A 23,746-nucleotide genomic window follows, 5' to 3' on the forward strand; every position below is an offset into this window, starting at 1 on the left:
TGTTATGCAAGCATCTGTATATGTTTTAAGTGTTATAAGACGTTTCTTTTATTTACATTCCGTAAATTTAATAACACGTACAATGCTGATCAAGAAGTTATTTAGTGAAGCTATATTTACTCCCTTAAATAACATAAGGTTTTATGAGTTGTTAGATTTACTGATACAGGGAAGATAATAAAGTGGGTTTTTTGATTGAATGTAAATAGACGTGTATGAAATAAATAAATTTCCCAAGTTTGATCAAAATACACAGATAAACTTGCAAACCACAACAATTGACTTATTCTCTATAAAAATAACATGGAAATTTTAATCTGCATTTTACTTTCTCCCACTATACCATAGTATATGCAGAAAGTATTGTTTTAGTCAAAATTTTCAAGTTACATTGGATAATCCGTTTTGGATCCCCCTGGACCCAAAAAAGTGGTTTTCTAAAAGATGTTTGTGTGTGTATATGTGTGTCTGTCTGTATGTGTTCAGAGCCACAGACCATGCCTGTGGCCCGATTTTGATGAAATTTTGTATGTAGATACTAATCCATGGTATCTCTAGGTGTTTGTAAATTTTTTTTAAATTTTAATTTTTAATAGTAATTTTTCCATAAAATCCTATAAATTACAGAAAAGTCGTCTCGTAAATGGATTAAACGATTTTCATACAATTTTAGAATGTTATAGCCCTTTAAATACTGAACAAAATAGTTTAACTCCCGTTGCTGTAAAAAAAAAACTTTCAAAAGTGGTTATAACTTATGTTATTTTCCCATAACAACCCGATAAAAATAACAGAAAATCAGATTAACAAAAAAACTGGTTTTGAATAAAATTATTATGTTATGGTCCGTTTAATTATAAACAAAATAGTGCAACCCACCATTGCTGTAAAAATTACGGTTCAAAAGCTATTGCAGCTTTTGTAATATTCACTATAAAATATAGTTCCTACTCCCACCGCTTACCCATAAAAAAGGTTGTTGACTAATGGGAGAAAGTATCTGTCAGATTTCTGATACAGTTTATGTTTAATTATCTCCATAACCAAAAACCATACAAAAATACTTCAGGATACTAAATTATTTGGGTTTTTTAAGCTCTACAAAATGGTTTAGAGAGAAATTGAAAAAGTCCACATATTGAGGGTTAAAAATATTAGAAAACCCCCCTTATGCTGCATGAATAATTTGTAGTGTATTGGGGTATAAAACATTACGTTGTGCATAGTACAATTTTTTAATTCACACTGTCCTTACAATAATGTATATTTTTTCAGTGGTATCTAACCAAAGGAGTCGATGATCAATTGAACTCTGAAGAGATGAAACAATTTGAAACAGACTACAATCTTTTGTTTGTTGTGAGGAACTGGACTGATATCGACTCTTATCCATATGGAATGAAAGGGGGTGAAAATTATTTCACAAGTCAGAAAATTAAGGTATGGAAACATTAATTATATGCTTGTAGACGCAACTTTAGACCAGTTCAATAAAAATAATATTTTCAAATGAGGTTTTTATTTGTTTTGATATTTGTTGTATATAAAATTAACTTATTACAAGAGAATATTATAATTACTTTACAGCAATTAGATTTGTACTTCATCGATTTCTAACCTATTGCCTATTGATAAGCCTGGTGATCAATGAGCACCGTCAATTAATTGCAGAGCACCAATTGTACAGGAATGATAGAAGTAACATTAAGTTAAAGAATTGTATTAAAGAACGTAAAAAAAGATATAGAAAAATTATAAAGCTTAAGAAAAAAAATCATTTTAACAATAAAATTAGGAACTCGACCAATGTTAACAAAACTGTTTGGCAGATTGTGAACTCTGAAACTAAAAGTAAAAAAGATAAGGCGCATAATAATGTTATACTAATGCAGAATGGTGCCGAAATAGAGGACCCATATGCTGTTTCAAATATATTAAATAATAATTTTGCTGATATGGTGGAACATCATGTTTTACCAAATCTGAATAAAACCCAAACTAGTTCTGAAAATTTTGCTTCAAACACTAAGTTTAAGTGCAAAACAATTGATGAACCAATTTTAATATCCATAATAGACCAATTAAAACCTAAATGGTCATCAGGTTATGATGAAATTCCGATTAGAATAATAAAAGAATCTAAATCTGTTTTATTAAAGCCACTTTTACACGTCATTAATACTTCACTTATAACAGGTGTTTATCCTGATAAGCTGAAAATTTCAAAAATTATCCCGGTATATAAAAAAGGAGACAAAAAAGATCCAAATAACTATCGACCATTGGCAATTCAACCAGCTCTTTCAAAAATATTTGAAAAATGCTTTCTTTTTCAGCTAGTGGATTATTTTGAAATTAATAACTTATTAGATAAAGAGCAGCATGGTTATAGAAAAAACAAATCCACCACTACAGCACTTATATCTTATATTGAAAATGTGTTGGAAAAGTTGGATGAGGACAACAAAGTAATTGGTGCCTTTTTGGATATGTCCAAGGCATTTGACAGCGTGCACCATTTAAAGTTACTAAATAAACTTAAAATGTATGGAATTGGTGGCAAAGAGTTAAGCTGGATTGAATCTTATCTGGAGGGACGCCAACAGTTTGTTAACATTGTTCATTTAAGTGGGAATAAAATGTACCATATTAAATCTGAGGTTAGGACAGTAAAATACTCAGTGCCACAAGGATCAGTGTTGGGCCCATTCTTGTTCTTGTGCTACTTGGGAGGGATGCCAAAACATTTATTTGAACATGTAGAAAATAATACTCTGTGCTTGTATGCAGATGACATAAGTATGTCGATACATGATAAGAATATGGAGCTTCTTATAAATAAAACTAATGATTCACTCACAATAATTAAAGATTACTTGAATGAAAAAAATCTTTTACTAAATGAAAATAAAACAACGTTCATTGAGTTTGAATCTAAAAAATCTAGAAAAGAACTGTTTAACAATTTTGTTTATGAAACTAAATTTTTAGGCCTAACCTTAAATAGCACACTTAATTGGACCTCACATGTTGACAACTTATGTAATAAAATCAGCTCAAGTATTTTTGCTATTAGACGCTTATATCCATTATGCAACAGAGAAATCTTAAGAAAGGTTTACTTTGCTACTATTCACTCACATATTTCTTACGGTATAGAAATTTATGGAGGAACAAGTAAATTAAATTTAAACAAAATTTTACATTTACAAAAAGAAGCCATTAGGTGTATCCTTAATCTCGATATAAACGAATCCTGTAAAAATCATTTTAAAGAATTAGAGTTCTTTACCGTTTTCAGTCTCTATATTTATAAGACGATAATGTATGTTAAAAATCATGAATCAGAACTTCAAAGACAGAAAGACGTACATAATTATAACACTAGAAACAAACTAAACTTCATAACTAAAAAACATAAAAAAGAAAAATTTAAGGAGAGTCCTAATTATATTGGAATCAAATTCATGCATTCCCTCCCCAGCAGTATTAGAAACGAAAGTAGCGTAAATAAATTCAAAAATAAACTTAAGGGGTTTTTAATTTATAGCGAATTTTATAGTTTGGAAAGTTTTGAACACTGTAACAAAAAAACTGTATGACTAAGCAAGTAGGGAAGTAGGTGAAATCATGTGAAGTAGTTTTAGGTTGATGACACATTCATGTACACTTGTTGTATGTATTGAATAAAGATTTATTGATTGATTGATTGATTGGTATGAGCAGTGCTACAGACTACAGTTGTGAGCAACTCCTTCTATACAAATTCATTACTTCCTTGAGTCCAAAGCGAAACAATAAACTCAAGGATAAAATCACATCCAAGCTAATTTGATTCAGTCTACTCTTAGTAATTCAAAATAAAAGCTCAGTGTGAAGAGAATTTATTGATACTCTTAATGTTTTACCATCCATTTTTATACCCTCGGTATTTGAAGTTTAAGCAGAAGACAGGCTATTTGGGACACACGGTAATTCAAAGTTTTGTCAGCAAAATTCTCTATAATTTGAAGGTTTGGAGGTGAATTTATAGGTTTATTCCCGACATAACAGGAAACTACATTTATTCTGTTAGGTGTGACCGAAGGATGTAATTGTTGTATTGTCATGACAAAATTAAACATAAATAGGCCTAAAAGTCCTTTTTGATTGCAGAAAAAACAGTCACATGAACAGATAAACTGGTACAGTTAAGTCAGGAGTAGCAAAACGTTTAAAATCCCCTTAACACTAATACCGAAACTCTACCCAGGCTGACGCTAACCGAAACCTCCAGTCTGTGAGACCCCGCTTTAAAATGCACTAATGCTGGGCTTCTGAGACGGGCATGTTATGAACTGACAACCTGTCAAGGTCACATCACCCTCGCAAAATGAACAAACAATATATCAACAGGTAGGGGAGGAAAAGGGGGGAATGGAATCCCCCAATTAAACAGTATTGCAAACATGCATTTGTGAAAATTCCCTTGGGCCTGTCAAATCGGAGTTTCAGTATAAGTGTTAAACAGAAAACGAAGTGTTGACACACTCTTTGCCATTGATTACGTAAGACTTAAGAGCAAGAAGCCAACAAAAACTTTCTGTTCCTTACTACACATTGCAATAACAAACTCTTTGTATTTTAAATGGTTTATTTTCCTGTTGATAAATCTAACATATTGATAATACAATTTTTTTTGCTTAACCCTGGAATATCTAATCACCTTGTCTGCTGTGATCTGGTTTCACTTTCTTGTGTTTTATGTGTTTTACGAGTCTGTTACAATCTCAAATTTTGACCAAAAATGCATATAGGCCTATATGCATACACTCTTATATGTATACACTCTTACAATACAAGAGGCAAATCCAATCTAGATATCCCTGCTCATAGATTGGCCAAAACAGATAACTGCCATAAAATAAATTGCATACGGTTTTTTAATAAATTAGGTCTGGCAGCAAAACAGGTTTCTTTTTAATAGGTTTAAGTCTAAAATGTTTGAGTGGCTCATCCAAAATCCATATTACTGTATAACAGAGTACTTAGTTTCTGATGTTAATATTAATTTTTAATTTAGAACCAACTGTATTTTATAGCCTTAGTTTTTATTTCTATTGTTGACTATGTCTATTCCTTGTAAAAGGTCAATGACAATAAAGATCTTGATTCTTGATTCTAAGAAATTTCAACTATTTTGCATGACTTGGCCTACAACACTACACAACAACTCCATTTATGTATGTCTGATATTACAGGGTGTTTATAAAAAAACTTTACAACTTTAAACAATCATAAAACCTTTATTTTTTCACTTACAGCTATGAAACAAAAATTAAAATTTAGGAAATTTTCTCAAGTTTTATTTACATGATAAGAAGTTTACCTAACTTCAATGTGTTTCCCGTTGTTTGCTCGCAAAAAATCAAGTCGACATTCCAGTTCTGACCAAACACGACGCAAAATTGAATGATCTATTTCATCAAACGCTCTCCTGATCCTTTCTCTTAGTTCTTCTTTGTTGTCCACTTTACTAGCGTAGACACGATTCTTAACAAAACCCCAAACAAAAAAGTCACATGGAGTTATATCTGGTGACCTAGGAGGCCAAGGTGTTGGCCCACCACGGCCAATCCAACGATTTGGGAATTTTTGATCCAAACAATCCCGAACAAACCTCTTCCAGTGCGGGGGAGCACCGTCCTGTTGAAAAATTACATTTGGCTGTAATTCTTCTAGTTGGGGAAAAGCAAAATTCTCCAACATATCAATGTAAATGTTTCCATTAATGTTGTTTTCTTGGAAGAAAAAAGGACCTATCACCCTATCATGAAACAATCCACACCAAACATTAATTTTTTCACTGTCCCTGGTGTGCTCTTGATAACAATGGGGGTTCTCGGTTCCCCATATTCTAACATTTTGCTTGTTGACTTTACCTGATAAATGAAAGGTAGCCTCGTCTGAAAAAAAAGTTCTTCTCAAATAATTTTCATCTTCCGCCAACCGATCTAGCACAGTCACAGCAAATTCTTTTCGGAGAATCCAGTCATTCGGTGTGATCTTTTGCAAAATTTGAAGTTTGTATGAACGAAATTTCAATGATTTAAGGATTTTGTGTACAGTAGAATGTTTTATATTCAAATCACGTGCCGCAGATCTGGTGGATTTTTTCGGGTCGTTCACAAATGATTGTTGAACACGCCGCACATCTTCATCGCTTACACGGGGTCGACCGTTTCCTCTCTTGTGATTCAAACTGCCAGTGTTCATAAACTTATAGTACCAAGCCCTAATTGTGGGTCTTGAAGGAGGATTCCTATTATGTCTTGTCCGAAATCTCCGTTGAACAACAACATCAGATTTCGTTTCAATGAACCACTCCACACACTGCGCTTTGATTCGTGCTTCCATTGCGATGCTAATGAGACTTTTCAATTATTTGTTTTTGTTTACCAAACAACAATGTAAGGCCATCAGCTGATTGAACTGCCAGCTGATTAAAACTTTTTGAGCAGCCCTTTCATGTGGTGTCAATAGGAAACGTTTATGTCCCATGGATCATGAATGGGAGAATGTTAAAGTTGTAAAGTTTTTTTATAAACACCCTGTATTAATGTCATGTAGTGGAAATGGATTTGAAGTGATTTTAACTTTGTTGTCTCATTCTGTGTCCATAAGAGTTATGATTAGGTACAGTAGAACCTAATTAAGTGTAGGCTAAGGATCATCCAAGATGAACAAATCACTAACAATATTATATTTATATATTATAATTTTTTTCGTATTTTCATGCAGACAAATTGAAGAATGTAAGTACCGTACCTTCAAAACTGAACATTTTACTTTAAACCTAGCCTAATAAAATTTTGATTCGTCAGAAAGTTAAATTGTATAGCTTATGATCAGAGATTGTTATGTTGAAGCTCTATTTTTTTTACTATTTATCCAGCTTTTAATAATAGCATAGTTGTGAAGAAAAAAAACTCCGTGAGGAACATGGTAGAGGAAGAATTGCTATATTTTTTAACGAAAGCTTTAATTGAAGGAAGCTTTTAATTGAATTTTTTTTATGATGGGTTATTGGGTTAAAAGTTGATCCGTCAACTATTCCATTATTACTGAAACGTCATCAGCTGAGTTTAAAAACAGCAGAGTAACGTTAATAAGATTTTTAAGCATGTTAAACATGGTAGTGGTTTTTTAGACCAGTCTAAGAAAGAATTATGTTTGTTTGAAGATTTTATTTGTTCACATACCTGTTATATATTTTGATCTCTTTACTTAGGTTATGTAAAAATAATAATTACAGCAATAAATTTTATCACCGGTAACTCTAAAAATTTTCTTAAATTTTTATGAACAATGATGAATTAATACTTGATCTGTATTTAATTTTCAGGGCACAAAAGAAAACAAATATCTGTGGGAAATGGTAGGTAAGACATTCGCCAATGTTGAATGTGTTCTTCTACCTGATCCAGGGAGTCAAGCAAAAAAAAAAGAATTCAACACAACGGGATCTTTGGAATGTAAGTCGGATGAAGATTTTATCAGTTTATTATATTGCGTATATGAATAGGAAGAATTTTTTAGATACTCCATTATAGAAGTGTGAAAATGATTCAGCCCAAGGAAACAGAGCTGGTCTTAGTCGAATAAGCCCCTATCATGATGAATCAGTATCTGGGTGCATTATTTATAACAGCTATTTAATCTAATCTTACAGTGAAATGTAAAGCAGCTGTGGAAAAGACTATAAGATGGAAAATACAATGTTATTCTGATATCAGTTAACTGAGTTAACGATAACTCCACCCATTTCAACCACTCTGGTGTGGTTAGGGTTAAATGGGTATATACAGTATGTGCTGGAATAAACGGTACTGAAAAACATTTTACTGATTCAATTTCAGTAGTGTTAATTTTGGCTGTAATGGGTCAAAATTATAGAGGGGTTAAGATTTTACATTTATTATTTAATTATCGGTAGGCCTATACCTTACCTGGTTGGTGACAGTGGTAAACCTATCATGGTAAGGTAAATAGGCTGTTTTAGGCCTATCCTAGGGTTGAGTAGGGATAACCTCACTTTTGGCAAAATCACTAAAGACACTATTGTTGAGATTCACAAGTCACAGTATAGCATTGTTGTGTACAAAACGAGTGATAAACCGTTTCCGTGTAACCCCCATACCTAATATACACCTTTGGGAAGTACGGTCAAAGTTGTTGTTTAGGCTAGGGTGGTGAACCGCGATCACAAATACAATATCGCGTACATAACACGCATACACTTTTTCGGACACTAAGCTACACGTCACGGGTGGAAATTATACTTTTTGTTTAAACCAGCGACGATATTAAAGTTCTGCCGTATAATTTCACAGTCGGCGCAGGTGAATAACAACATTAACAACATAACCTGTACTACTAGTCGACTGTCTTGGCGTTGTGTTGTGTTGTGACAGCGCCAAGTTTGAACTCGTGACGTCACCGATCAGCTGGTAATTGAATCAGCTGATTCCCCATCCCTAGAGGATTAGGGAGGGGGAAGTAGTGGAGATCCCTTGTGGGCTAGGGATGCGACGAGATTCTAATTCTGCGATTTACAGCGTTAGGACGTGTCTTGCTTTGAAACGAAGAGTGATTTTGCTAAACGTGTGCTTAGTGTGTTTTAGTGAAGATCCCTGGAGTATACAGGTAATTCACCGATTTTCTTAGTAGTGTTTATTATTAGTCAAGGCATTTATTTAGCAATTAACCCTCATTTTATTCTTTTAGACATAAAACACACGGTAGGGTCTTTGACGGGTGTTCGAACCTGTATAAGTCCGCTTTAGCGTATGCTAGGGCACCCGTGGGTGGCGATAAAGATTCAATACGTATAAATACATCGTTTAATATTGTGTTTACAATATAGATTGAGGGTGACGGGGTTTTAGCGAATATTTTGCCGGGATATTCAGTAGGTGTTGAACTGCTGGCAAAGCGGGCAAAGTTGAACCCGTCTCGGCAGGTCGTGCAAACACGAGGTCGGGTGGAGCACGCTAAGTATATTCAGCTAAGTAAGTTCCAAGTGTTTGAGGTTGACGAAACTGCAACATTAAGTCCGTTCAAAATTTCATTGACGGGTTTTCATTATTTTTAAATTTAATTTAATTAGCTGTTCCCAGGTGTGAACGATGATGATGGTACAGTAGCGTTGTTGGTTACCGGTACTGAGTTCACACCTGATTCACACTACATTTTTGCGTATATGCAAATCTGTACCTGTGCTAGGTTGTTAAGTTAATCAAATAAATTATTTTTATCTGAACCCTGGAAACTTCCCAGCACTCCGACTTGAGCGATCCGCTGGCGAGAGTTGGTGACGTCTTTCCCGCTTTAACTACGGAATAGCGCATATATTCCGAGCGGGAAAAACGGCACGTTACATGGCAGATACTATACTTTAAATCTAGGTAAATAGGCCTACCCATAAGTGTAGGTATTTATAGGAATTATAATAATTACGTACCCGTGTTTTCCTTGTTCAATAGATTGTTATTTCAAAATGAGTAAACAAAAAATAATTGTGATTTATTTAGCAATCCAGTTATACAGGGTGTCCCGTAAGTAAACTGCCAAACTCCGGAAAATGGTTCTATGGATTAAAATAAAGAGAAAATGAAGAATTAAATTTTTCCAAAATGGCCTCGTTAACCAGATATCCGCCATCTTATAGTTTTCACATAAATATTTGTATCTTTAGATTATTCCAACCAATCGTTAAGAAACTGAACCCATGGTAGATAAGACCCATGTTATAATAAAAAGTTGTCTTAATCCAATTCTAAATTTCAAAATTGCTGCCATTAAAATAAAAAAAAACATTAAATTACAAAAGAATGGCTGATATCATTTAAATATGTCAACTGCACCAATTTTTATTTTACATTTAAAATTTCCTATCAAACGACGCAAAGTTCAAAAAAAAGATTGAATGAAAAATAACTTAAATATAACAACTTTTAGTTGTAAAATGAGGCAAATGTCACTAGCTTAACCTTATTCTACATAATTTTAAAACTAAAAATCATGATATTTCAGTAATTTTTTATTAACTTATGCTTATATTAAAGTTATGTAAAATCAGTTTAAGAACTCTTTGAACCAAAAAAACCTTTGGATTCCAACCATTGACTAACTGAGAAAATAATTCGTCTAATGCAGCCTAGGCAAAATGTTGTAGGCAGTGGTACAACACAGATGTCCCATCACCTGCTGATCTATACAGTACTACAGTAGACTCCCCGCATTGTGGAAATAATGAACTCACAATAAAGTAATAAATGGATCACTGCAAACTGCCAGGGGGTGGCTACTCTAGAAGTAGTGTGCGACTTCGGTCCCTGGGTCCTGGGTTCTAATCCCACCAAATAACCAATGGATTTTATCTAAGTGATAATGCCGCAATCCTTAGGTCTAGCTTAAAGTCAAATGAAAAACAATCCCAGGATAGTGCCTAGCATCCTTGCAAAAAACAAACAAACAAACAACTACAATTGACTAAGCTTTCTTGCCTGATTGATCTTTTCTCCTTTGTTATGATCCGGATGATTGGAGTTCCTGTGTATTACATTTTTTTTTTCAAGGATACTACCAGAAGGTTATACAGTATTTAATTTATTTCTTTGTGTTTAGTATAGATCACAGCATTGTCTCTAGATTCTCTACTAGCTCTTAACAACATAATGTAGTAAACAATTAAATATTTCCAGTGCTTGATAAGGAGTTTTTACCAGAAGTCAACAAATTTGTGGAATCCTTATTTGAACCAGACAATCTTATTCCACCGCAAAAATGTGTTACTGGACAGGACTTGTACAAAATTCTGACAGATATCGATGGGACTGTTCCTGATGAATCCATGTCGTTTATTAACGTAAGTAAGTTTCTTTTATTAATTTACTAGCTGTACCCACGGGCTTTGCCCCGTTTAACTTCATAAGTATTCGCATGGCTCAATCAAGTCCTGGTTGAAGTTCGTTCGCTGCGCTCACTTGCCTTCAGGTTAGCTCGTTCGCTACGCTAACTCCCCTCCAGGTTGAAGTTCGTTCGCTACGCTCACTCACCTTTTGGTTACAAATTAGCAGTTGTCATGAATTTATAAAATAATAGTGCTGCACCCTGTTGGTAATCCTTGTAACTTTAATGCTATTGAACATCATAGAATAGAACCAACTTGTTTAATTATTGAAACAGCTGTTTAGATTCATTAATTCCTTTTAAGTATGAAAAATCATAAGGTTAATATGGGAAACTCCAGAGCCACTGAGGCGGAGCCCGAGAGTCCGATCAGAGTAAAAACTACTTAGTTTTCCTATTTAATGCCTAAAGAATCAGTGTACCAAATTTTAGCCTCCTAGAGGGAAGTGGGTGAATTAGTGATAAGTGAATGAGTGAGTCAGTCAGTCAGTCAGTGAGTCAGTGAGTCAGTGAGGGCTTTGCCTTTTATATATATAGATTTGCGATGAGTTGAGTAAAATACACTTTGTCAGTTTGAAAAACAACTATATTCCTTTTCAAACTAAAAAACAATTGCCTACACACTTAATTTCATTTTTGAACTGTTGAATGATATAAAGCTCCACTTGTATAGGGGTACCTGTAATGAAAGCATCTGTTTATGCATCGGTGCCCATCCCTCCCAAAGGTTAGAAGCACAAATCCCCCTTTCCATTAACATTTCATACTACCCCTTAACATCCCCCCCCCTAACTTAGCTTCCTGCCCCCTTCCCTCGCCGAAATAAAAAATTTAAAGGTTTAGGCTACTTAAAGGAAAAGTAATTTTTTATGAAAAAGCATTTAGCTTGGATAAAAAATTATATAGGATGGAGAGAACACAGCTAACTCACCTGAAGAAAGTTTTTGCAGACAAGTCAAAGCACAAACAGGGAGTATACGAACCGGGAAACCAGGGAAAAAACTTTGGAATTGGAAGGGACCTGGAAGAAGCCAGGATTTTCTTAAGCGATTCCGGGATTTGGGATTGTTGAGTCGGTGGCTCAGTCGGTAGCATCACAGACTTCAGGCCCAAGGCAGCGATGTCGTTGATTCGGATCCTCTTCACTGCCGCAAACGTTTTATCAGTACAATTCACCTTCGTACTGTACCGGCTCCCCCCTTGCTTTGCTTGATAAGTTCCACGCATGGGCAGCTAGTCTATGTGGACAGGCAAATGCAAAGTTAAAAGAAACCGCAGATCACTAAAAAAAACATTGATGAAACTCGATTCCAAACAATCGTTCCTTTAACACTAATATCTCCAATATTCTGAATACATCTTACTAATATTATAAATGAGAAAATTTGTGTGTTTGTTTGTTTGTTTGTGTGTGTGTTTGAAGGTCAATCACGCATAAACCACTGGACGGATTGGGCTGAAATTTGGCATGATGATAGCTCACATTCCCGATTAACATATAGGCATATTCTTATTTCAAAAATATCTTCGGGCTCCGCCCCAGTGGCTCTGTAGTTCCCCATGTTAACCTTATGAGTATTCATATTTAAAGGGAATTAAAGAATTTAGTCAGCTGTTTCGACTAAAAAGTTGGTTCTATGATATACAAAAGCATTAAAAAGTTATAAGATTTACCAACAGGGTGCAGCACTATATTTTTTTTGTATTTATTTAAACAGCTAATTTGAACTAAGCAGCAACAAACAACTGTGATACGCAATGAGAACTGTCAAAGTAGGATTGTTTACAGTTATGTTTATGTTTTTAATGTCATGAATAATTTGTGATTTTTTAAATTTGTAATTCTTTATTTTTCTCTATTGTTTAGGTGAAGAGGTAGAATATTATGGCTATGGTAGATGTGTAATATCAAAGTATACCGTCAATTTAAAGAAGCAAATTTTATCAAACTTTGTCCACCCCCATTGCAAACGAAAAGCTTGAGTATAAGCAATAAGCAATTTAAACTTAGCCTATATGCCAACCCCGTACGAAGGACGGGTACTCTGCCGGTGGGGCACACGGGAGGGACTAAGGCTAATATATCTTGTAGTGTCAGCGTTCGCCGCTAGAACCGCTAAGTTGAAAAATTTTTTTATTTTTTATTTTTAGTTATAAAATTAACTTTTTAACCCTAGGAGTGGCCAATGTTAGAAGTGGGGAATGGCCAACCCATTTTGGCGATTTTGCAGACCTTTTTTTGAAAATTCGTAAAAATTCAACCGTACAAGTAAACCTAGCCAACCTAGGTTGGTTCATACATCATATTCATTTTGGTCACAACAATCATATTCATTTTGTTCGGAAAGAACAGGAGAATCTAGAAATAGTAATTTCATAATAATGATTTAGACATGTATTTTATCGGTAGAGTGAAAAAAATAAAAATATTTGAATTTTTTTTTTGAAATTTCAAAAGCGGCCTTGGTATTTTTTTTCTACGGATTTTTTTATGGGAAATTCATTATATACATTTTGTAGACAATCTAATTCCCTACATAGAAATATATGACATGTTAGGAAAATATTTTTTTTTTATAAGTTTTTGGGGCGAAATATAATGACAAACGGAGAACCGAAAAAATTGAAAACCGTACAGTGTTAGTTTATGTTGTAAAAAGTTCTATAATATATGTGTATACTAATAATGATATATACATGTTTGTAAAGCTAATGAAGTAAGGAATCAAAAAAGTCATAAAGTTTATGGTAATAGTATATTTCGTACCTAGGGCCGAAAATGAGGTTTTGCCTGCTCGAGATTGTTTTTAAGTTCGAGACGAAGTCGAGAACTTAAATCGATTGAGAGCTGCAAAACCATTTCGGCCCGTGGTACGAACGCTATTTTTCACCACACTATACCCTATTACCACTATTCACCACTATAATAATGCACACTGATAGTCAACACAACTACAACTTTAAGGTTATGTAAAGAAATAATTTGAGGAATCAGCAAAAATAAAAATAAATAGTTGCTAGGCAACGGCGACAATAACACAATTCTATTGCAATGCTATGGATTTTGATTGTGTATTTAAAATGCATTCATGTTTTAAGTAAGTAAGCGGACAGCTGATTTTGCGGCCCCGGCCTGTAAAAACCTGCTCGGTCCCCAAATTTCGATGACAGCTGGCATGGCCAGCAAAACGTAACTTTCAGCCACCAATTAACGTATGTAATACAGCCAAAAACATCATAGTGTGGTGAAAAAATAATTTTTTACCTATAAACATACGTATATAAAATAATGTTTTTATATTTTAGCGATTTCTCGAGAAAAAAAATTCACAGTACAGTAGAGTCCCGTTAGTCCGAAATGGTTGGGACCGGGCCCATTTCGGATTACCGAATATTTCAGATTAAACATTTTTTTTTAATTTTTTGAAATTTTTTTTACTTTTTTAAATTTTTTTTGTCTTACTTCTTACTACTTTTTTTTGGACGCAGGCACGAGCCCGGGATTGTTTTTCACATTACTTAAGGCTTGACCTATTGGCTGCAGCATTATCACTTAGTAAAATCCATTTGTGATTTGGCGGACGAAAATGTAAAATGTTACGGTAATAACAAAAATGGTGAAATATTAATTTACTAAAAAAGTCTATCTCGCCCAGCCGCTACAGAATACTTTGACGAGGTACAGCTAACTGTGTCAAAAGTTAAATAAAAAAATTTAAAAAAAATTCAAAAACTTTCCAAAAAACTTAAAAAATTTTGAAAAATTTTCAAAAAATTTCAAAAAATTTTCAAAAAAATATTTCTTATAACAAAATTTTAAAAAATATATTTTTTGGTTTCGGATTAAGCGGACTTTCGGATTACCGAAGTTCGGATTATCGGGACTCCACTGTACTTAGTATACAACTTTTGTACCAAATTTGTTTACTTCAAACCAACATAATAATCTTGTAGTGTATTCAATTACCTACATAAAAATGTATAACATGTTAGAAATATTTTTTTTGTAGGTACCTACGTAATAGGGACATAATAATACAATAACCGCAAAACCGCAAATAAGTGTAAACTATAGCCTACAGTGTTTGCTTGTGTTGTGAAACATTATGTAGGCTGATGATATGTAGCCTACATATTTGTAAAGCTAAAGTCATATTGTAAAGAATCCAAAAAAGTCATAAGTATGATGGTAAAAAGTTATTTTCACCTATGATTATGTATCAATTTGAGAACGTTTTGAATTTTTTGCGCATTTCGAGAAAATGGAGTGTACAGTATTTAGTAGCCTATATAATTTTTTTACCAAATTTTTACACCCAAACCAATATAAACATGTTGTAGTGTATTCATTTACCTTTATAAAAATGTATAACACCTTGGGTAAATCATTATATAGCATATATAGCACCTCTGAATGTCAGAATCGTCATTTTTGGACATGATGCTAACAAAATACAGTAGTAGACCTATTTAGTATAGGCTATAACTTTTTTACAAAATTTTTTACCCCCAAACCATTATAAACATGTTGTAGTGTATTCATTTACCTTTATAAAAATGTATAACACCTTTTGGGTATATCACTATATAGGTACAACAATCTCTGAATGTCAGAATCGTCATTTTAGGACATGATGCTAACAAAATACAACCTTTTATGAACACTATATTTCACACAATTCAGTAATATTTATGCATGAAGATTACTGTTATACACACAAACAACACTTCACTAACACTAACACTACGAACTAATAACATATTTAGTAATAAATCGCGGATAAAACTATTACCGGCAACAACACAAACAAACAATGGCAATACAAGACAGCTGACAGACTGTAGCAGTAATGACTCACTTCCGTCGTCTACATGCGAGCATACAGAAATAACCCTGAGTGCAGGGCTGCCACTCTCTGAATCTAAATTTCTTCCTCTTCAAAATGATATACTATATGACTAGTAATAATAACTTTCACTGTATATAATTCGTATTTTCCATACTGTCACCAGACAACTGTTGGCCATTTGTTAGAAATTTCGAAAACAGCTGTTTTCATAAAATCGTACCGATTGTGCAATCAATATTTAGTTATAAATATCACTACCACAATGAAGATAAAATCAATGGCTATCCAGTGGTACCACTCACAACATCCCAAGACGAAAATTACCCGAGCAGGGTAATGCCAAACAAGACGTGTTTTGTCAGTTCCCAAGTGTCGGCTGCAAAAGTCGTGCCGCGCCAAAATTTCATTTGATTTCTAATCGTCGTGACATTGTTATATACCTGCAACAGGGTTTGTTTATGTAATCAAATGAAAGTTCAGAATGTGATCTTTCTAATGGTATATATATTATTCTCATCTGAGTTGATTGTAAGTGTTTTTTTTACCGTAAAAACATTTCGGCCCATACCGTCACCAGACGACTTTGGCCATTCTAAGCATAAACGTCATACCGTCACCAGACGACGGTTGGCCACTGCTAGGGTTAATTATAAAATATTGTTTTAAGATTATAAAATTAATTTTTAATTTTTAAAATAAAACTGTCATAACATAACCTAACCAACCAGACTTGCTGATAATTTAAAAACTGTAAGATAAAAATCTAATTAATGATTACTTATAATTTTTAATTAATTATAAAATTAATTTTAAAATTTAGTATTATAAAATGAAACTGTCATAACCTAACCTAACCAACCAAACTTGCTGGTATGAAAAATTTGTTGACAAAAAGTTAGTGCTACCAGCGGGATTCGAACACGGGACCTCCTAAACATCAAATCGAAACGCTACCAACTATGCCACGAACGCCGCTGAAAACACATCGTTTCGTTACGGTAATCGTGTTGCCTCAAGAGTAGACATTAGCCACTAGAGATATGACGTCACTACACCTTTAGCCTTAGTCCCTCCCGTGTGCCCATTCCGGTACTCTGCTAGTTAAATAATAATACTGTTATTTAGTTGCTAAGAAACAGATCTTAAAAAAATCAACAAATAGTGTACATATATTTATTTTTAAATTCATTTAAACGAATACAAAAAACTTTATGCAGTAAAACACCAATTTTCAAGCCACAAAATAATTCAAATATTTTTATTTCAATCAATCAAATACAACCAGCTTTTCCCTTAGTTAAAAGTATAAAATTCAAAAATATACATCTGTTCAAATGTAAACAAATCCTTCCTCCATAAGGATAACATGAGAACTTAATAGTCCACTGGGGCAGAGCCCTGATGGAATTTCTTGAAATCGCTTATTATTGCACACCCAAGTAAAATTATGTAGTTTGCTTGTTTATGGATAATTTTTATAAAACTTGGCAAATTTATTTCTTTTTACATCAAGCTATTAATATTTTACAAAAAAAACACACTTTATTAATACTTTAATACTTTTAATAGGTACTTTTCTTTGAAATGGCGACCATACAAAGTAGGTATTTTAAGCCAAGTATGAATGGAGATGAGTGTAGGATGAGTGGCGCGATCTTGTAGTCTTGTTAGTGACTAAGGCCGACATATTCCTTAGACACAGCTGTTAATTAATAGCCAATACAGCTAATGGCGACTAAGGGACCTACAGTTTATAGTGGAATCCGAACCACTTTTTTCCTTGGTATATACGAATTGGTCTAATTATCAGGATAGTACTGCGGATAATCGTAGTACTCACCCGTGCGGACGTTAATCCACACCAGGGAGTATCGCATCCACAGTGCATGCCTATAAATATCCACAATTAGCCTCTCTGTAGCCGCAAACCTAGGTACTAAAAACCTAATGTTATTTAAATAGATTTAGGCTAATTAAAATAAATTCAGGCAAATGGAAATTGGCTTAGTCTGCAGGTTTGCTGCGGTGGGGGTATTTATACATTGTGTTGGTCTGGATTCATAATTGCTTCTAACCAGAAATGAGGCTGAAGTTTGCACTCTGCATTGTTGCCACTGCCGCTTGCCTATTGTGTACTGCTCTATTTGACACTGAAGTCTGCCTAGATTCCGCTTGTGCCCTTCCTTGGTTCCTTAATCCTTATCGACATCACAATAACTATGCAAACATATACATTGTGAATTTCATTTTCAATTTTTGTTGGAAACACTGGTACTCCGATGCAACTGTCTTGCCAATATAATCAGCGTTCTTATAGCCAACTAATTAATTGGCAAAGCATTAATTCTCCAATACTGCTTCAAAGAAGGGCATCTGCAACAAGGTCGCAGTAACTCATTACACCAAAGATGTGACATGTTCTATACTACTAACCAGTGAAATATTATTTAGATACATGTGTTACGATATTACTTCTAGTTTATATGATGTTGATAACCATTCCAAATTTTCTGGTTCCTAAAAAAATCAATGCTGTATCTTACGTTAAGATTGCTAGATCTGAAGTTTTACAGCGAGGTGATTGTGATTTTTATTTGACTATCCCATGTTTCAGTTGCGTACTTCCCAAGTGAACTCTGCTCTAGTGGAAGAATGGAAGAGTAGTTTTAAATCAGCACTTGATAACATTGCATTTTCTGGACTCAGTGGAGCAAAATTACAGATGAGCAAAATCTTGGAGGAGGCTGAAAAGACCCTCACAGGAAATTCGGCAGACTTAAAAATGAAAGAACTGAAAAGGGTAATTCATTTTACTATTTTAAGATTGTTTACCTTTTTTCGTGATCGTTGGTATGACTTGTAGTCACTGCATGAGCGTCGGTATGACTCCGTGGTCATGCCGCGATCGTCGGTATGACTGGCGGTCACGGCGTGATCGTTGGTATGACTCCGCGGTCACAACGCGATCGTCGGTATGACTCCGCGGTCATGGCGCGATTGTCGGTATGACTGGCAGTCACGGCGCAATCGTTGTATGACTCCGCAGTCATGGCGCGATCGTCAGTGAACCGCGCCCTCATACCTACACCCAGGCTAACGACTTGAAAGCGTGACTCCATGTGCAGGCCCGAGGAGCGGCTCACAAAAACTTTAAAACAACAGGAAAAACCGTGGAGGAAGGTCCAAGAACAACGCGCCATTTGAGAGAAACGAGCTGTAATAAACAATCAAATAATCAACAACAACACATTAACAAGAATACATAAATTACTTTCAAAAAAGTTCAACTGATTTAGTTACCCATCTAGCCTACTAACTTACAAGCATTTATTTTATCATTCGAATAGGCAAACTTCAAAAGAGCGTTGAACAAATTTTACCATCAGATCATTTACATATTGACCATTATAACAATAATTATATAATTTCTTTTTAATAAAGGCATATAATCTTGGTAACTATTAAAACTTAGGAGCCCCAAAAATAAAAAAAACAGTAGGAAATATTTGAATAAAAAATAAGTTATTAAAGATCAACAAGTAGGCTAGCTAAAATAAAATGTTAAAAGATATAACAAATAATAAACTCTGTAGGCCTCTAACAATAATAACTTTAAATAGTCTGTTCCTTCTTTTTATAAATCCAACTATAAATACCTATATAACAACAAAAAAAAAAAACAAAACAAGTAACTTGCGGTACGACGGATAACTAGTTCATGGGTCTTCAGGCGCACATCACTGGAGGGCTGCTGAAGTTCGACGGAGAGGGGGCCGGCCAGAGTCCCAAAAGAGGGCCCCATGATGAAATGTTTCTCCGGCCATGCTCAAAATGTCAAAGGTTGACGGTAGTCCTCCTGGGCCCTGAGTGACAAACCCAAAATTCTGGTGGTAATTGTTCCAAGTCTATATTCCATAAACATCACTGTCACATGTTCAACAGTTTCCACTAAGTTCCAAAATTCCACTGATTTAGGCCTAACATTACATTTTCAAAAAAGATTCTAAATTTACAAGAATTGTCTCTCTATCACAGCTCTTTAACAATATAAAACATTTTAAACAGTAAATATTGATTTAAACAAAACAATTGACGGACAAAAATACAAAACAGAACGGTAACTTTAAATATTTGAGGTAAGAATGGCTGGCAGGCCAGATAGGTATGTGACAGTGATAAATTTCACCAATAGAGAAAAAAAATGTCAATTACCTGGTCCAAAGTGGCCAGAAGAACAAGTTAAAAACAAAACAATTACACTTAAACACAGAAAAATACTTTAAAATCAACATTAAACGTTCCGTACAAAAGATTTAGGCCTAACGTAACGACTCATGTATTTTTGTTAATTACTCTACAAGTTGTGGTCAGAATCTGTTCGGAATGGTCTTAAAAGCTGGGGGAAATGTTCCAGCAACTTCTCCAGACCATTCCAAACCTTAACTCAAAGGCTGAAGCCAGTTGGCCGTCAGGTTACCCAGTTCAAACCTAAAAGGAAAATTGCCAAACTCAAAACTACTGTAACTTTCTTAAAATTTGAATAAAATGACTCAGACTTTCTGGGGACCTTTAAGAGCAGTTAATACAACTTAATTTAACTAGTTTGGCAAAGACAAAGCAAAATAAAAGATTTGAAGGGCACTTGACTGGGTAACACAAACTGAACAATTTACAAGACAAAACAACACTAAATTTTAACGGGACACAAAAAACAAAAGCTACTAAAGGTAGTAGCCTAAGACATTTACATTTAATGAGCAAAATTGTAGGCCTAGGCCTACCACAAAACAGTCAAAAGGACAAAAAAACTGACTTGGCAGTTTCTCTCAAACAGCGGCTTTCCAGCAAACATTTCTCAGTCAATTCCAGGCCTAGCATCTCGGGGAAAGCCCTGAAGTCCACAAAATAACAGAGAAACTGGGAAACTAACTACCAAAACTGTCCAACGACCCAGTAACTAGGTTCCCAACCCAGTGCAAACATGTGCTCTCGGCACTTATAACCTAAGTATCAGAAAATGAACAAAACTTATCCAAAAGGCGCGCTGGGCTTTCTAAATTTACTCCATAACCTCACAGACTAAGCACAAGAAGTGAAAAACTTAAACAACTTTGCATTATTAAGCTTGGTCAGTCAAAGGAGATTAATTACAATAAAAAAGTCTGCGAAGTTAACTCGTAGAACACCACGCAACCTATCACAATCCCAGCACAGGGGAGAAAACGTGACGCACAGAGTAATTGAGTGAAGCTTGTACAGCAACAAAACGAACACTTAAACTAACCTACTATACAAAAAACAATTTGACCATTGATTATGAGTCGTGACATTCGCCGGTGGAAAGTAGTCACGGCTCATCAGTATGACTGGCGGTCACGGCGCGATCGTCGGTATGACTCCCCGGTTATGGCACAATTGTCGGTATGACTCTGCAGTCACGGCGTGATCGTTGGTATGACTCATTGTCACTGTGTGAGCGTCGGTATGACTCCACGGTCACGGGGTGATGGTCGGTATGACTCCACGGTCATGGCGTGATTGTAGGTATGACTCCACAGTCACGGCGCGATCGTTGTTATGACTCCGCGGTCACGGCCTTGATCGTCGGTATGACTCATGGTCTCGGTGGGATCGTCGGAATGACCCACGGTCACAGCGTGATCGTAGGTAAGACTACACAGTCACGGTGCGATTGTCGTTATGACTCCGCGGTCACGGCGCGATCGTCGGTATGACTCATGGTCTCGGTGGGATCGTCGGAATGACCCACGGTCACAGCGTGATCGTAGGTAAGACTACACAGTCACGGTGCGATCGTCGTTATGACTCCGCGGTCACGGCGCGATCGTCGGTATGACTCGTGGTCTCGGTGGGATCGTCGGAATGACCCACGGTCATGGCGTGATCGTCGGTATGACTCTGCGGTCACGGCGCGATCGTCGGTATAACTCCGCGGTCGCGGCGTGATGACTTCGCCTCCAGCTTTCGCGGAACTATCGTGAACATCATGAAACATGAAAGAAAATGTAAGTAGGCTATGTGAAATTTTGTTTTTATTTTTATGTGTAAGAAATGTATTTAATAACTATTACTTACAACTGTTGACACTATTCAATGTATTTCTATGTCCAAGAGATGAATAAGGTAGTTTTGAATTGAATTGAATCTATCACGATAGCGGCGTCATTGTCACTCGCGAAGCGGCAAAATCGCCACGATCGGATCAAATCCCGTACCGAAAAATTCCCTAATTAAGTGTAATCCCGTCCCGAAAATCGGGAATATTTTTCCCCAAAAATTTCCCGAAATTTTGGGACCTGTCCATCCCTAGTTTTGTTTGTTTGGACCCCAGTTTTAGTCTTGATCGTAGAAGTAACTCAGGATTGCATTTTTAGTTATCCGAGCAAAATAGACAAAACCCTAAAAGGGGGGGGGGGCTCTGTTTTCTTTTACAGAGTACTAAATTGTAGTAGAGAGGATAGTTAAACATACTCATTTACCCATATAAACGATATACTGCTAGAAAAATCAACCTAAATTGTATTTACATTTTTTCTTTTACGTTGAAGCCAAGTGAAGAACATTAGCTAATAATAAGATATAAGAATAAGAATAAGATATGATTTTTACTATTCAATGAAATATTTCATCTTTTCAGGCATTGCACGACATGTTCAACAAGAAGGTCGTAGCCATATGTTTTCTAAGGTATACAAATAATTTTCACAGTGAAGTCAATATAAAAAAGCAGCATTTAGGTGTTTGGGATGATGTGAAACAAACTTTCCACAAATTAGTTTGTGGGAATATTACTACCATAGATGATGCTTATCGCTTGTTTGTAAAGGTAAGTTAGCTATTCTTGTATGAATTATCTCAAACCGCTTTCAATTTAGTGCTACATGTCTTAAGCTCGAGTAGAAGGCCTAATTTAGCTTTAGTTATTGATTCCACTACAAATTAAATTGTAATCATACCGTGTCATACCGCCTTTGCCAGCTTTATTGTGAGAAAAGATACTACAATTAGGATTCCTTAAATATTGTAAATTAATATTTTTTTAGTTTTTATCCGTATCTCTATGTACCGTTCATAAAGAACACAAACATTTGAGAAAACAGTAAGCTTGACACCTATAATTCAAGTATGCAGTTTATAGCTGCCAACCTTACTGTTTTCTCAAATGTTTGTCACCTATTAAACCGCGCACTTTAATGATAAGTCATTATGACATATTCCTAGCTGTAATACTAGTTTTTCTATAAACCTGATTCTCAAGGGCACAAACCTTAACACGTTTACATTTCAAAATTATTTTCCCAAGCCATTGGTCCCATTTGACGTTTTTATTTATTTTTATTTATTTATTTCCCACGGTTGAACCAATTAAAAAAAAAAAAAAAATTTTTTATGGAAACGGTCCAAACTTCTGGATAGAGCTATTAATTTGCATTCTGTCACCAAGCTGATTGCAAATACATAAATCAAAGAGATATTTGTTAAAATTAAATAAGCAGTACAATAATTAATTGATTTTTGCCTCTAATAGTGGGTATGTAACTGTTTTTTTACAGTAGATTATAAGAACCACATTTTCCTCTTATGTAACCATATCCTATTGTGGAGCACAAGTCAATAAATTGTTTTCAATAAACATTTTTTTCTAAGCGTGTGCCTTGTGCAAGAAATTTTAACTAACATAGAACATTTAATAACAGGAAGAACTGAAATCAATAAATTACTTGGATCAACACAATTAATTCTAAATTATGTGCACACATGAACACAGATGTACAATGTTGTTTGATACTCTTTGCCATATACCCCCATATTTGCTCGTTTCCTCTATGACATTTGTACTTGGAATGATTTATTTAACATCTGTTATATTCATTGTCTTTCTTATTATACACAGTTGCAGCCCACTTAAAGTTCTTTACTAA

At 34.8% G+C, this 23,746-nt stretch overlaps 1 protein-coding gene across 4 annotated transcripts in view; it reads left to right on the plus strand.

The window, feature by feature from the left end:
* LOC128992320 (uncharacterized) overlaps positions 1-23,746 on the plus strand; it is a 68,148-nt gene that overhangs the window by 35,175 nt on the left and 9,227 nt on the right. For all 4 annotated transcript variants that reach the window (XM_054415828.1, XM_054415827.1, XM_054415829.1 and 1 more), the window contains exons 6-10: positions 1,276-1,440; positions 7,385-7,514; positions 10,746-10,909; positions 18,418-18,603; positions 22,462-22,650. In XM_054415828.1, coding sequence (XP_054271803.1) covers positions 1,276-1,440; positions 7,385-7,514; positions 10,746-10,909; positions 18,418-18,603; positions 22,462-22,650 — 834 coding nt within the window. The remainder of the gene's footprint in view (positions 1-1,275; positions 1,441-7,384; positions 7,515-10,745; positions 10,910-18,417; positions 18,604-22,461; positions 22,651-23,746) is intronic.

This window comes from Macrosteles quadrilineatus, unplaced genomic scaffold (genome assembly GCF_028750875.1).
Source record: "Macrosteles quadrilineatus isolate MER2022 unplaced genomic scaffold, UCM_ALF_1.0 Scaffold_4__1_contigs__length_99947679, whole genome shotgun sequence".
Lineage (NCBI taxonomy): Eukaryota > Metazoa > Arthropoda > Insecta > Hemiptera > Cicadellidae > Macrosteles > Macrosteles quadrilineatus.